This window comes from Solea senegalensis, linkage group LG1, assembly GCF_019176455.1.
Source record: "Solea senegalensis isolate Sse05_10M linkage group LG1, IFAPA_SoseM_1, whole genome shotgun sequence".
NCBI classification, from domain to species: domain Eukaryota; kingdom Metazoa; phylum Chordata; class Actinopteri; order Pleuronectiformes; family Soleidae; genus Solea; species Solea senegalensis.
The window spans coordinates 14325558-14338345 of NC_058021.1; the positions used below are offsets into that span (position 1 = coordinate 14325558).

General features: G+C 41.3%; 2 protein-coding genes across 2 annotated transcripts; both read right to left on the reverse strand.

Moving 5' to 3' along the window:
* Positions 1-941: 941 nt before the first annotated feature.
* Positions 942-7027, reverse strand: irf4a (interferon regulatory factor 4a). Its single transcript, XM_044019822.1, has 9 exons — positions 6945-7027; positions 6155-6354; positions 5798-5984; positions 4789-4874; positions 4514-4688; positions 3408-3488; positions 2862-3263; positions 2137-2249; positions 942-1830 (listed from the first exon to the last, which is right to left on the reverse strand). Exons 2-9 carry the CDS (start codon positions 6350-6352, stop codon positions 1684-1686), a joined length of 1389 nt encoding a protein of 462 aa, XP_043875757.1. The 5' UTR covers positions 6353-6354; positions 6945-7027; the 3' UTR covers positions 942-1683.
* A 663-nt stretch (positions 7028-7690) lies between these two features.
* Positions 7691-11899, reverse strand: dusp22b (dual specificity phosphatase 22b). The gene is made up of 7 exons (XM_044018617.1): positions 11650-11899; positions 11291-11324; positions 11116-11198; positions 10407-10456; positions 9414-9488; positions 8179-8350; positions 7691-8089 (listed from the first exon to the last, which is right to left on the reverse strand). Exons 1-7 carry the CDS (start codon positions 11668-11670, stop codon positions 7949-7951), a joined length of 576 nt encoding a protein of 191 aa, XP_043874552.1. The 5' UTR covers positions 11671-11899; the 3' UTR covers positions 7691-7948.
* Between the last annotated feature and the right edge of the window lie 889 nt (positions 11900-12788).

The window sequence follows — 12788 nt, forward strand, 5'->3', positions numbered from 1 at the left end:
GGTACCTTGCGAGTTATGAGATGAGTGTGATTTTTCCAGCCAACGTTTCTCTACAAAAGACCACCCACCAGTCTTTTCTGGTGACACTGGCCTCAAGCAGCTCTCTCTTAAACATGCTATTAGGATTAACAAACAGCCATGTTTACTTGCAAAGATCTACAACTGAAATTACAACCATAAAGTATTTCACAAGAAAAAAAATAAAGAAATATTTACAGAAGACTCCAACGAATAATTAGAATATTTTACAAAATAAAAAGAAATATTTACTAAATCAACTGCTTTCATGGATTCTCTATGCATTATGATTTCTATTATCTTTATTATTATCATTATTGATTCTACAGTTGTCTACACAAACTCACAGGTTTAAGATCTAATGCTGACAATTACTGGACAAATATGTGAACACTGGCTTTGAAATAAAAAATAAAAAACAAATAGTGAGCAATTGTCAGCTTGAACATGTAATACATAGTAAATTGTCACATGGAAATAGTGGCTCAGTCCATCAAAGAATCGCAGAAACTGCATTTTCTAATTTAGTTTTGACAAATGATTTAAAAGGAATCAGATGTTTTTTTTCTGAGCCAAAGAAATTCAGTAGAAATAGGTTCAGTAGAAGTAGGGTTCAGCAGAAGTAAGGTTCAGTAGAAGTAGGGTTCAGTACAAGTAAGGGTTCAGTACAAGTAAGGGTTCAGTAGAGAAGTAGGGTTCAGTAGAAGTAAGTAAGGATCAGTAGAAGTAAGAAGTAAGGTTCAGTAGAAGTAGGGTTCAGTAGAAGTAGGGTTCAGTACAAGTAAGGGTTCAGTACAAGTAGGGTTCAGTACAAGTAAGGGTTCAGTACAAGTAAGGGTTCAGTACAAGTAGAAGTAGGGTTCAGTAGAAGTAAGGGTTCAGTAAGTAAGGGTTCAGTAAGGTTCAGTAGAAGTAAGGGTTCAGTAGTAAGGTTCAGTAGAAGTAGGGTTCAGTAGAAGTAAGGTTCAGTAGAAGTAGGGTTCAGTAGAAGTAGAGTTCAGTAGAAGTAAGGGTTCAGTAGAAGTAGGGTTCAGTAGAAGTAAGGGTTCAGTAGAAGTAAGGGTTCAGTGGAAGTAGAAGAGGGAAAATAATTGAGATAACGGCCTCATTACGACACCACAAGATGAATGATTTACATCTCATAATACAGTTTGTGTGTGTTTCTTTTTTTTTCCCTCTACAATGGCCTGTGCGCACGGATGTTGCTAACCATTTTCAACAACAAGTACTAGATGTCCCACTGATAATAACAATGGCCGTGTCAGCTGTTACCTCTGGAAAATGCAATAAGTACTCGTTCACGCTCGGGTTATTTCTTTGACACATCAGTGTTAGACTTGGGGGCCACTCTTCCTGTGCACCTGTGCTAGTACTTCCTGTCTCAGTCGCCCTCTACCCCACCCTACCCTCCCTCAAACCGCATCCTTTACACTGTCACAATAAATTCTTTTAGTGAAAAAAAAAAGACTATGGTGCTTAAATGAAAACAGGGTCTTCCCCATCTCTACCCCTCAGACAGTTCCTGCCATATACAGTACACACTACACGACAAGACATGATAAACACTCAGTGGTTTACATTCACCTTCATACTCTCCAGTGTGTGTGTGTGTGTGTGTGTGTGTGTGTGTGTGTGTGTGCGAGTGCATGAGTGTGTGTGTGCTTGTCACTCCTGAATATGCTGTAGAGGTTTCTGTGAAGGATAGTCGATTGGAGACGGGCTCTGTCCCTGGATGTGGTCATAGCCTCGCAGATGGTGGCCATTGTTCTGTTGGTAGTAGTACACCAGTTTTCTGGCAAACATTGGCTCCACCTAAAAAAGGAAATATTAATCCTCAGTCAATAATTATGCACATGTAAAGTGACTGCATTTTTCACATGCTGGACAGTCTTTTACCACTTCATCTTGCTTATTTACAGTCAGTTTGACTCCCAATTAAATTTTTTTTTTTTCAGCTAATCCACAGGTAGTGCAACTGTATGTTGCTGCTGTCAGGATTTAACCCATTTGTACTTGGTGTGTGGGAAAAGTTATAAATAATGCTAACTGTGTTTTCACTATAAGAATGAAATGCTTTAAAATTGGTGAACCGAGTGATGGGGTGATGTTTTGTTTTACCTGTGCTGTGATTATCTTCCTTTGCCGCTGTGGGTCAGGGTACTCGTCTCCAAAACACAGCACCACCTGGTGTCTCGGTAGATTTCGGCCATTATGGGCAAAATCTTGAAGCTCTGAACAAAAGACAAAGAAAAGAAAGGATACACAGTGAGAAACGAGCCTTCCCCCCCCCCACACACACACATACCATACCATTTAAAAATACAGTGACACTGAAAACTGCTCATGACATTTTCCTCAATTATGACAGATTTTCTGGAAACCACTGATGGGATGACGGAAATTTTAGTGTGAAATGGCACAGAAAAGATCATTTTTGTCACACTGTGGTGGCCCACACGAGGTGGGTGGGGATTCCACACACACACACACCCTTGCTGAGAAAGTGACTATAGCTTCTTAGCTCTAACTCAAGAGGGACTTACCCAGCTGTGGCACCTGCAGCCGCTCCCTCATCAATAACATCAACATCATCATCACAGCCTTCATCAGCATAACCACATCTATCATTGTACTGTGAATAGATGACGCAGCACCGTCATTACTGCATTTTAGTTATTATTCTGCACCAGGGATGAGACACGACGACAGAATGAGAAGCTTTATCTGACATATCAGTGTACTTCCTCTACCACAGTGAGGGACACAGAGTGAGCACACAATAATACAGTATTGTCCAAAGGTTTTAGTCTAAACCTGTAGATGAAAACAGTATTTGGTCTTACCAATGAGGAATTGCTGTGTGTCAAAGAGTTTGCAAGGCTGCTCCTTCTCCAGCTTATTGGGTTTATCCATATATGGAGCCAGAGGTCCTTCCCAGTATACTCGCCCCTGGCATAAGCGCTTAGCATACAACCCGTCCGGCATCATCCACAAACGCACCCCCTTTTCCAGGACGTTAGGAAGCATGTCAGCACCTTGCCTCTGAGACTCGGGGTACGGGAACGGAAAAGTGATGGTTTCTGCCCCACTGTGAAACTTGTCCTCTGGGCATGGGGATAAGCGGGTGGAGGAGGATGGAGAGGAGGAGGAGGAGGATGAAGTGATCCGACAACCCTCTGGACTGGTGGTAGTAACCTCCTTTACCAATGAATCTCTGTAGTATAGAGACACATGTAGGCTGAAATCTGGAAGAAAGACACAAGTTTTAAGCCATCTTTTTAAGTGCTTAGTTTCATTACTTAGCCGGATTGGACGGACATAAAACATCCCGCTACATATTGTACAATGTATGATTTTAAATATGCCACGACCCCAAGATGATGCTATACCTGTGATTACATGGTTGTGGTCCATTGTATAAACAGGGGGTTGTGACTCTGCAAAGTAGGTGTGGAAGGAGAGCTGGAATCCTGTGCAGAATAAAATAAAATGATTACTAACCAACATGGGGCTTCCTTTCCAAACATATGGAAATAATCTTTGTTCTAGATCGTTTCCCTCTAATCTAGAACAAAGGTGAGTAGCGTGGAGAGTGAACGAAAAACCCCATTGCATGCCTTTACTGTAATTGGTCGGCACCTTGCAGTAAAGGGACAGAAGTAACACGTCTCACATCTTCCAGGCATATGCAGCAACAACTGAACTGGCCGTTTCGCATGAACAAATTTGTCTCCAGTTGTTTGTGCACACACCACTGATCACGAGGCCATAGCCGTTTCACAGCTCCCTCCTTCCTGCATCTATGTATTCATGGCAACTGTATATGTTTGTCTTCTCAGTGCGAGTTTAAACTCATTTAATTCTGTTACTGCTAGTTCTGTAATGTCCCCCTTACACACAACAATCAATATAGGATTATTCCCATCGCAGAAATCATGTGATGGGATACAATCTTAAGTACATTAATGTCAGCTTATGAGAGGGAAAGAGAGACATTGAATTTAGAGAGTGAGACCGGATAATGAACAAAGCAGAGAATCAGACCCACAAACTCTTCTTTTGTGATTGTTTAAAGCACAAGAAAAAGGCTTTAATGTGAGTACAGCCATGAACTGAGGCAAGTGCAACTTCTGTCTCCGATTACAGACACGTGTCCTCACAGACTGCACTTCACCTAATATGCTGCCGCTCCCTGACACAGAGGCTCTGTCAGGAAAATGACAAGACATTCAATACTGAACCAAGACTGACTACTTAATGACAGATATTTCTAGTACTAGTCGTACTTTCGCAGTGACTACTGAGCATTTTTATCACACTATGAAACTGAGAGTGTAGTCATAATGAAGTTGCAGTTAGCCAGATGCATCTGCATAAAAAAAAAAAAATGCCTGTTGATATTTTACAGGTGTGTATTTTCAGTTGCTCATAGTTTTGCATAGTTTCAGGAAAAGAACGTCTCCACCATTACATGATGTGTACAGCTGGATCTTACCATTTTCTGCATGTGACCCAGGCCAAGCCCGGCTGAGTGCCGACGGGTAGTGACACTGGTCATACTGAAGTTCCGCATGTGGCCCTTGGAGATGAGGAGGAAGAAGCGGTTGTGGTTCTGCTTGGGAGTATTCCCTCCAGTCCCGTCTCTCCTGAGAAACCATGTACCCGGGCAACTGGGAAAGGAAAAGAAGACGCCATTAAACCAAAAACTGTTTTGTTTTCAGTGAGCGAGGTCCAGTTTATAGGATGCAGTAGCAAACAAAAATTGCTGACCTGGTTGTGCAGAGGCGCATACTGAGGAATATAGCCAAGGGCATTTACATGTGATTGCGTCTCCTCTATAGTGCCTGCCCTCAATCCTGTAAATAAATAAAAACCATCAGTTCACTTGTCAGATCATTTACCCACAAATCATGTCCATGCTTTGCTATGAACTCAGCACTTATAACAGTATCTTCTCCTCCATGGAAAGAGAAATAAACCTCTCATTGAAAAATAAAGATATAGTGATATAGTTGAATTGTGAGATAAGATAATCCTTATATACGGGGACATTTGCAGTATCACAAATATAACACAACAGTATATAACAGTATATAACCCGGATATATGCAACATTGTACAGGTTTAACTATAAACTAAAATAAATGAACAATATTTTGTTGACCTAATTAGCCTGATAATTTTTCTTTTTGCAGGTTTCAAACTGAATATGCTTTGTGCACCTGTGAAGTTTTGCTGCAATTAATTTTAGTGTCAGGGTGATTTGCTGCAAAGTGAGTGCAACACACGACTCCGTCAGGTGCCTCAGTCGACAATCGGCTCCAGAGAGAAGGTTTCTGCCCTGACAATAAAAGCTGTTGTACTGTGGCAGAGACTTTGTTATGCAAGGCTGGAGGTCGTCAGGCTGCGTTATGTGCACCCTGCACTTAGTAACTGAAGCTCTCTAAAAAAAGCACTCTGGCCTTTTTGGTACATGCTTTGGCTTCCTTTGTGCTTCCTGCCTCAATAGAATCAACAGCGATGGTGCATCATGTGAAAAATATGCCAGCAGCCTATAAACAATGTGAGCCGATTTGTGAAATGTTGCATCATAGTCTATATACAAATGAACCATAGACATTGCATGGCTTTGAATACTGTTGCTGTTTGTATCAAAGTCCCACTACATCATAAACTATTTTACCCAAACGCCTCGTCTTGCAAAATGTTACACTACACATGTGGTTAACAAAAAAAAAAAAAAAAAAACACTGCATCTTGCATGTATTTTATTAAATACCTTTCTTGGCTCCTTCTGGAATGATCCTGTAGACTTTGTAGGGCTCAGAGATGTCCAGCTGGCTTCTTTCTACTATCTCATCAAAGTCATTGCTTTTATTAAGTGCACAACGTAGTCTAGTTTTCCATGTGGGGGGATCTGGTTTGTCAACGCCTTCCTTATACTTTCCTTTGAACATGGCCCATGCCTGAAACAGTCATGGAATAGATTCATTTAACTTCTGTTACGCAGACATACAAAGCAATGCAATATCTGCACATCCATAAACATCACTCTCTTCTTTTTAAAAGTAACTTATGGCGTTGTCAGTTACAGTTCAGGTTGCAGCGTGAGCAGACATGGAGGGGATGACCTGACCTTGAAGAGTGCAGCATCCTCCTCTCTGTTATAATCTTGTTTCCCTGCATGTTTCCATGGGATCCTGAAAATACTCTTTTCGTCATTCTCCCAGACCAGACCAGGATATCGCTGGCTGTCGATCTGCTCGATCAGCCACTGTCTCAGTTTGCCGTTGCCGCAACTGACTGACAGGCCGCTGTCTTCATCCAGGTTCATTTCTGCAAATGATTTGATAAATAAATAAAAAAACTGAGCATTGCAAAAGAGGGGACGGCATAGTGAGACTTTGATTTTCCCTGAACCTGACAAATATTGAAGAACTGATTTAAAACAGTGATCAAAAATGTGCAACTGCCCATTAAAATGTAATTTGTCTTTTGAAAAAAGAATGTTTTGCCAAGGGTTACTTGGTTGGCTACCTCACTCTGAAAACTTACAAGCGATGGCTTTCTGAGCATTTTTGTTTCCTGTGATGTTTTTGACACTAGGTCACACTTGTATACACGAGGGCAAGAGGTAGTGGTTAAAGTGTTCAACAAGAGCGTGACTCCTTTGTGATACATGCATGAATACAGACAGAAGTCATGTATAATCATGTTACAGAAGCATGTTGCAGTTAAGCCTATAGCTTGTAGACAAGTTTTTGAGAAACTCGTGTTTCATAATTTAAACATAATGTAAAGATTTAAACTCATCCCCTAAAGTTGCTGTGATGCCTAATAATACCAAACTTCTAATGGCAAACGCAAATTCATTTAACACTTCTTTCTACTGATGAGGCTGCTGAAAATAAGGAGCGAAATCTTACCTTAGATCATGTGAGCTCCTCCACCGAAATCTGTTTCAAAGCCCTCTGTCGTTTTTTTAAATGTTATCACATCTTGAATTCGGTCCAGGGAGGAGCCTCTCTGGCTCTGAGAAGTTCAAAAGGAGATGCGCAGCTGTCAGCCGTTCATTTCTGTGAAACTCAGCGCCCACACGGCACTGCAGTGGGGAATCCCTCATAGTGACACCCTGAGCAGACACCCAAAAGAGTGGAACATTTACCTGTACCAAAATATCCACCCACATATTTTTTCACGTTTCTAAAAAATCTGTGAGTTCAAACCAACTGCTGCTGACTGGAAATAAGAAAGTCTGCAGGTTGTTATTGGGGAAAGTTTTAATTTGGCTTGGTGACTAATGAGAAACCAGAATTGAGAGAAGTTGCACATGGTGGAGGAAATGTACTGTACTTTTCTAAAGTACATTGTTGCCATTACTGCCTTCCAGTGGTTATCTATACACATGCCCACCAATCTATAGCATTTGTAACGACTATCGTACTGTAGTATCTAACCATGGTGAACATAATGGAGTTATTGTTGGTTTGTAGTTTTTAAAACTAGTTGAACAGAAAGGCTGAGATAAGGACACTGCCATGGTGCTTTTGATGACACAAACATGCATGACCTCCACTGCACATGAGACAAACAGGAAGAGAACCAGGAAACAGACATGTAAACATAACACAGAGTGTTTCTTATCACCTTAACATGACAGTCCACTGACAAATCTCATTACTCCTTTTATTACACTGTTCAAAATCACAATGACAAAAGGTACACGAAATGCAGTCCACGACATTTATAAGTTAGAAAAAAAAAAAAAACTGAACCAGAAACATCAATAATAGTAAAAATGGATATGTGCTCTCCATAATAACTGTACTGGTGATTTTCAATGTCCATCATATATACTGCAAAAGCTCATTAGACTTCAACACAGGTCCAGAATCAGACTCAGCCAAAATATCACATTCAACAATTCTGATCAAATACCTACAGGTGGGGTATTTGTCTCTTTCTTCACCTCTTCACTATTCATTTTGGACACTGTGGCAAGCAAGTCCCGTATATCAGTGTCATCGTTGAACGGGTTATCCTCGTATTCCCTGCGCAGCCATTCTCTGAACTACAGGAAAAGAAAAAAAAACAAAAAACAGTAAGACGGAGCATTTTGTCTCCAACTCTATTTTCCTGTGCTCACTTCTCAGGACTGACCTCATCAACATGAGCAGCTTCGAACTCCTGGAGCTGGCGCTGGAAACCCAGGTTGGGGCCGGCACAGGGCCGGGCCACTCTCACTGCAGCGAGTGCCTCCTGCCAGCCCAGGCCTGTCACTGTCATGATGTAAGCTACTACAAGGGTGACGCTGCGGGACACACCTGCCAAACTGTAGAAAGTAGTGGATGAAGAGAGTTGAAGACCTTAATATTGTCGAATACGAAATTATGCTGGTAAGACTACATGTTGAGTGTGATTGTCACATGAAACTAAAAAAAAAAAAACCAGGATATGACATTTAAATGTCATATCCTGGTTTTTAGACATCTGAATATGTTTGCATTTGCTCACACTTTTAACAAAACAGTAACTTCAAGAGTGTATATGCCACAGTATCCTTGTTCCTGAACGATGCAAATTCTTGTGAAAAAAAAAAAAAAAATGAAAATGATGAAACACTTAAATCCTGACAGTGGATTCAATTATTGCTGAAAATGCTAAATCAATTAATCTGTAGGTTTTCTACAGTATTTGTCCATGTAAGTATCATAATCCTTACAAATGACATAAAGCATGTCAACATACGACATGCTTTATGCTTTAGAACAAGATGATGAAAACACCTCACCACAGTGTAAACATACACATGAACAAATTACCACAGTAATGGAAGACAAACCGAAACTACACAGACGGAAAGAAAGACACGGGCATTGACATGGGTAAAACAATAAGGAACTGTTTGGAACAAAGGCACTTTAAGTAAATAATACATTCCTGGATAAATCTGAGTTATTTTTGACAAACATGTATTAAATTAAATTTTAAAAAAAACGGTGTCACTTCAACCCCCCGCACTCCTCCTGTGGAAGATAAAGCGGTAGAAAATGGATGGATGGTGTCACTTCAAATCTTTTAAACAGCCACTTGTTCCCCTGTGTTTCTGAGAAAACCCTGCGTCGAACACAATGTGGTCAGAGTTGTTACTGTACTCTGTACAGTACTGTTATGGGAAGTACAAGAATAAGCCTTTGCTTATCATACGATCTGGTCTGTGCAGCCGTTCCACATGGGTTCACCTGTGTACTTAGCTGATCGCAGTTGTCTGTGTGTTGTGTTATAAGATAAATGAAGTCTAGTTCAGAACAGGAAAGCCCGGATTCAAAAGTCTGTGCGAGTGAAAGTCGACTCAACCTTTCAGGTGAAAGCATGACAAGGACACTTGCTCTTACCAGTGAACGAGGCAGCCCTCTCCTTTGAGGCGGGACTCGTGCATGAACATTATACTCTGTTTAAAGTGCTGGGTCCTGTGGAGAATAAGAAAGTGAGAAAATGCCTCTTATAATAAGCAATGAACACATTCATTGGTGACAATTGTAGGAACTGTAGAAAAAAGGTGACGTGCTATGCTGCTAGCTATGACATGGAGACTTAATGCCCCCCTCTGGCCTTCTGTAAATCAAAACCTGGTCCTAATGAGGCAGAACCACATTTCTGAGGAAGTGGTTAAGTTTAGTGCTGAATTGTGCTTCAGTTAAAGTTAGGGTGAGGCATTAACTGGCTATGAATAAGGTTAGGGATAACACTTTCTTAAGGCTGTTCAAATAAATGGAAGTGCAATATCCTGTGAAGAGTAGCTGCATAAGCCTGTGTATGTGCGTGCGTGCGCGCGCATGTTTGCACCCGACTTGTCAGATCCCTTCATTGCTCACCCTGGATGGTTCAGAATGCAAGAAGAGTCATATTTCACATAACAGATTTTTAACACCTGACCACCAACTCTGAACCTATTGTAAGAGGTATGAGTCAACTGGTGCAGTAAGGGATATTAGTGTGCTAAGTATGGTGTAGTTTTGACTGTGTGTGTGTGTGTGCGTGCGTGTACATGTGCATGTGCATGTGCATGCATGCGAGCTAAAGGGGTATTCCCTTGCTTGCAATATGCACACCACCCTTATCTCATGTTACCTTAGAGCACCTGGAGTACAGTCAGTACATGTCCTTTACACATGCACCAAGAGCTGAACCCAGTTGTGCTTTAATGCTCTAGCGAGAGAATAACTTCACATTGAAATGCTGAGCTTGTGAAAGCGTATCATTTACACGTTAGCTTGGAGAATGAACCTCAAACACCCACACAAAATGGATATTTTACAGAGTCTCTTTCTTTTTGCCTCGGCGTTTCATTGTTCTGTAGCGTCTGTGCTGCACATGTTGGTACTTACAGGTTCTGTGTGGGCAGGTCAGCTGCTGAAATGCAGAGATAGGTCATCTCCTGAGGGACACAAGGGCACTGGTTACCGGTCAGCAGTCACTTGCATTTAACAGAAATCAACAAACAGGTAGTAAAAGCTCTCATCAAAATCTCCTAAAGAATGCACCCATGTTTTCCTGAGGATGGACATGGATTGTTTCCTTTTTTGTAAAATAGCAAATAAATTGGTATTTTTGGAACTGCAGCTGTAAAGAGAAACTTCATACCAATATCAAAAGCCATTAAAAAAATAATAATGACATGAGCCTGCAAAGACAACACTGGCCAAGGCAAGCTAAGCCGCCTACTCTTAAACCCACGCAGGCACACAGCTCAGCACACAGTCAGTTAACAAAATGGTATCTGCTGGCATCTGGCATGATACTCCAAGTATCACATGAGGAAGAAAATGCACTCCTCATTGTTTACGCATGCGGTACTGTCACCTGTTTGCTCATGAAGCAATGCCATTGGTGACACCTCATCCTGAACAACCTGACAGACTGGTTTACGAACAGTGTCCAAGCTCAGTCAGGTGCATCGAATTACTACACCAAGGTCTCCGCCAATCAGACGCGTTCAGCCAAATCTGCTTGATCCGTCAACTTAAAACTGATCAAGAAAATGAAGGTGAAGTCTGGACACAGGTCCAGTGCATGGGGAGGTGGAGAACTTCTCACCTGGAGGATGGGAGCTGCACTGTCATGAATGGACAGGATGTGTGTGATGTTGTTCCTGGCTAACTGTTCTCGGTCTCTTGCGTCTGACAGAAACATCACAGGCAGATCATGGGGAGGGTGCAACCACAGAAAGGAATCAAACCAAAAATAACACAGCATACACTTAAAAACACACCTTTGAAATTTCCCAGGTATAAGTCAGGCAGGACCTATAGATGACAGGGAGGCAGACAAACATCAATTATGTAGAACATCCGAGAACATACTGTGACTCAAGTGTAAAGCACACATTTGTTTAGACTTGCATTTGCCACAACAAACAGATCAGATGCCACTATAAGCACGCACAATGTTAAATGTATTGTTTATTTCCTTTGAATGGGACACGTCTGCATTTACTGAATCAAACAAATGACACAACTTTTTCATTCTTTATTTTTCAAAGCCTACATGATTCCAAGCCCTCTCCTTATTTACACCACAAGACCACTCGCCCGTCAACTCCAGCGCATGCAACAACAAATGGAAACATACCTTGTTGATGCCATTACCCATGCTGAAAGAGCCGGGCTGAAAAGAGGCGCCACGCTGTGCTTCCTCGTCGTGGGAAAAGTGCTTAAACCAGGCAGCAGCACGGTGTCTGCAGGGGAACAAACGCTGCAGCTCCGCGTACAACAGCCAGAGAGCCGAGCTGAGCTGAGCACTGCTGCCAGCTGCCACTGTTGGCCAGGCTACCGCACAGGAATTCTGGGAGTTGTAGTTTGTTCACCTTTAAATAGCGAGGACCTAACGAATGAGACAGGTGTGATCTTGACACAACCTTGGATTTGTGTGATGCTATATATATATATATATAATATATAGCATATATAATATCCTGCCACATGGCCCAGTGACACCAAATACGTAATCCCTTCAAATGTGATTGATTATGCCACAGAGCAAAATTAACCAGACCTCATAGTCATTTGGGATTAAAAGGCCAAATGTGGTGTTTAATGTAATACCCACGTGTGAAAAAGAATATGAAATGACTCTTTTATAGAAACTATAAAAGAGTTTCTTCCACCTGAACCAAGGGTCTAAGGACAGAGGATATGTACAGATTGTTAATCCCACTGATGGACTCTTTTGTGATGATTTGATTTAACATATTGCAAAATAAAAATCATACATTTTCTTTATAGGGCACTTTTAAGAAAGACGATCTCGAGTTCAAAATCACATGTCCCTCAACTCCAAAACATCACATAGAAAACATAAGATTATTCACACATTAAAACAGCTTTAAAACAATAATAATATTTTTTTAATTTAAAAAGTGAATGATTCCTGAACAGTGTTGTTTGAGGAGGGAGGTATGGCTATGGAGAGAGCTGTGTCACATGTATGGTGCTTGGTCCTGTGTGGAGGAAAGAGGAGGTTGGAAGTTATGATAAACTTAAATAAATATTTCTGGGTGAACAGGAAGTACAAGTGACTATAATTCTCAGAGAAACTGCTGCACAGACACGGCGTACAAATTCAGTGGCATTAAAAAGGACGGGCAGGACTGGCTAAAGTGGTTATGCCATTGTTTTACAGCCTGGAAGATTTTCCAGCTTCAGAGTATCATCTACCCATACCATCACTGTTGAAAGGTAACATTAAAGTACTTCTGCACAAAATTCACA

Bases quoted from the DNA above. Each gene is read 5' to 3' on its own strand.
- irf4a (XM_044019822.1), bottom strand. From the start codon at position 6,352: ATGAACCTGGATGAAGACAGCGGCCTGTCAGTCAGTTGCGGCAACGGC. The intron at 4,689-4,788 runs GTCAGCAATTTT...TTCCTTTCCCAG, and splicing joins ATGCGCCTCTGCACAACCAG to TTGCCCGGGTACATGGTTTC. The intron at 2,250-2,861 runs GTAAGACCAAAT...TCTTTTGTTCAG, and splicing joins CACACAGCAATTCCTCATTG to AGCTTCAAGATTTTGCCCAT.
- dusp22b (XM_044018617.1), bottom strand. From the start codon at position 11,670: ATGGGTAATGGCATCAACAAG. The intron at 9,489-10,406 runs GTAAGTACCAAC...TATTCTCCACAG, and splicing joins GACCTGCCCACACAGAACCT to GACCCAGCACTTTAAACAGA. The intron at 8,351-9,413 runs GTAAGAGCAAGT...TACTTTCTACAG, and splicing joins GAGGGCTGCCTCGTTCACTG to TTTGGCAGGTGTGTCCCGCA.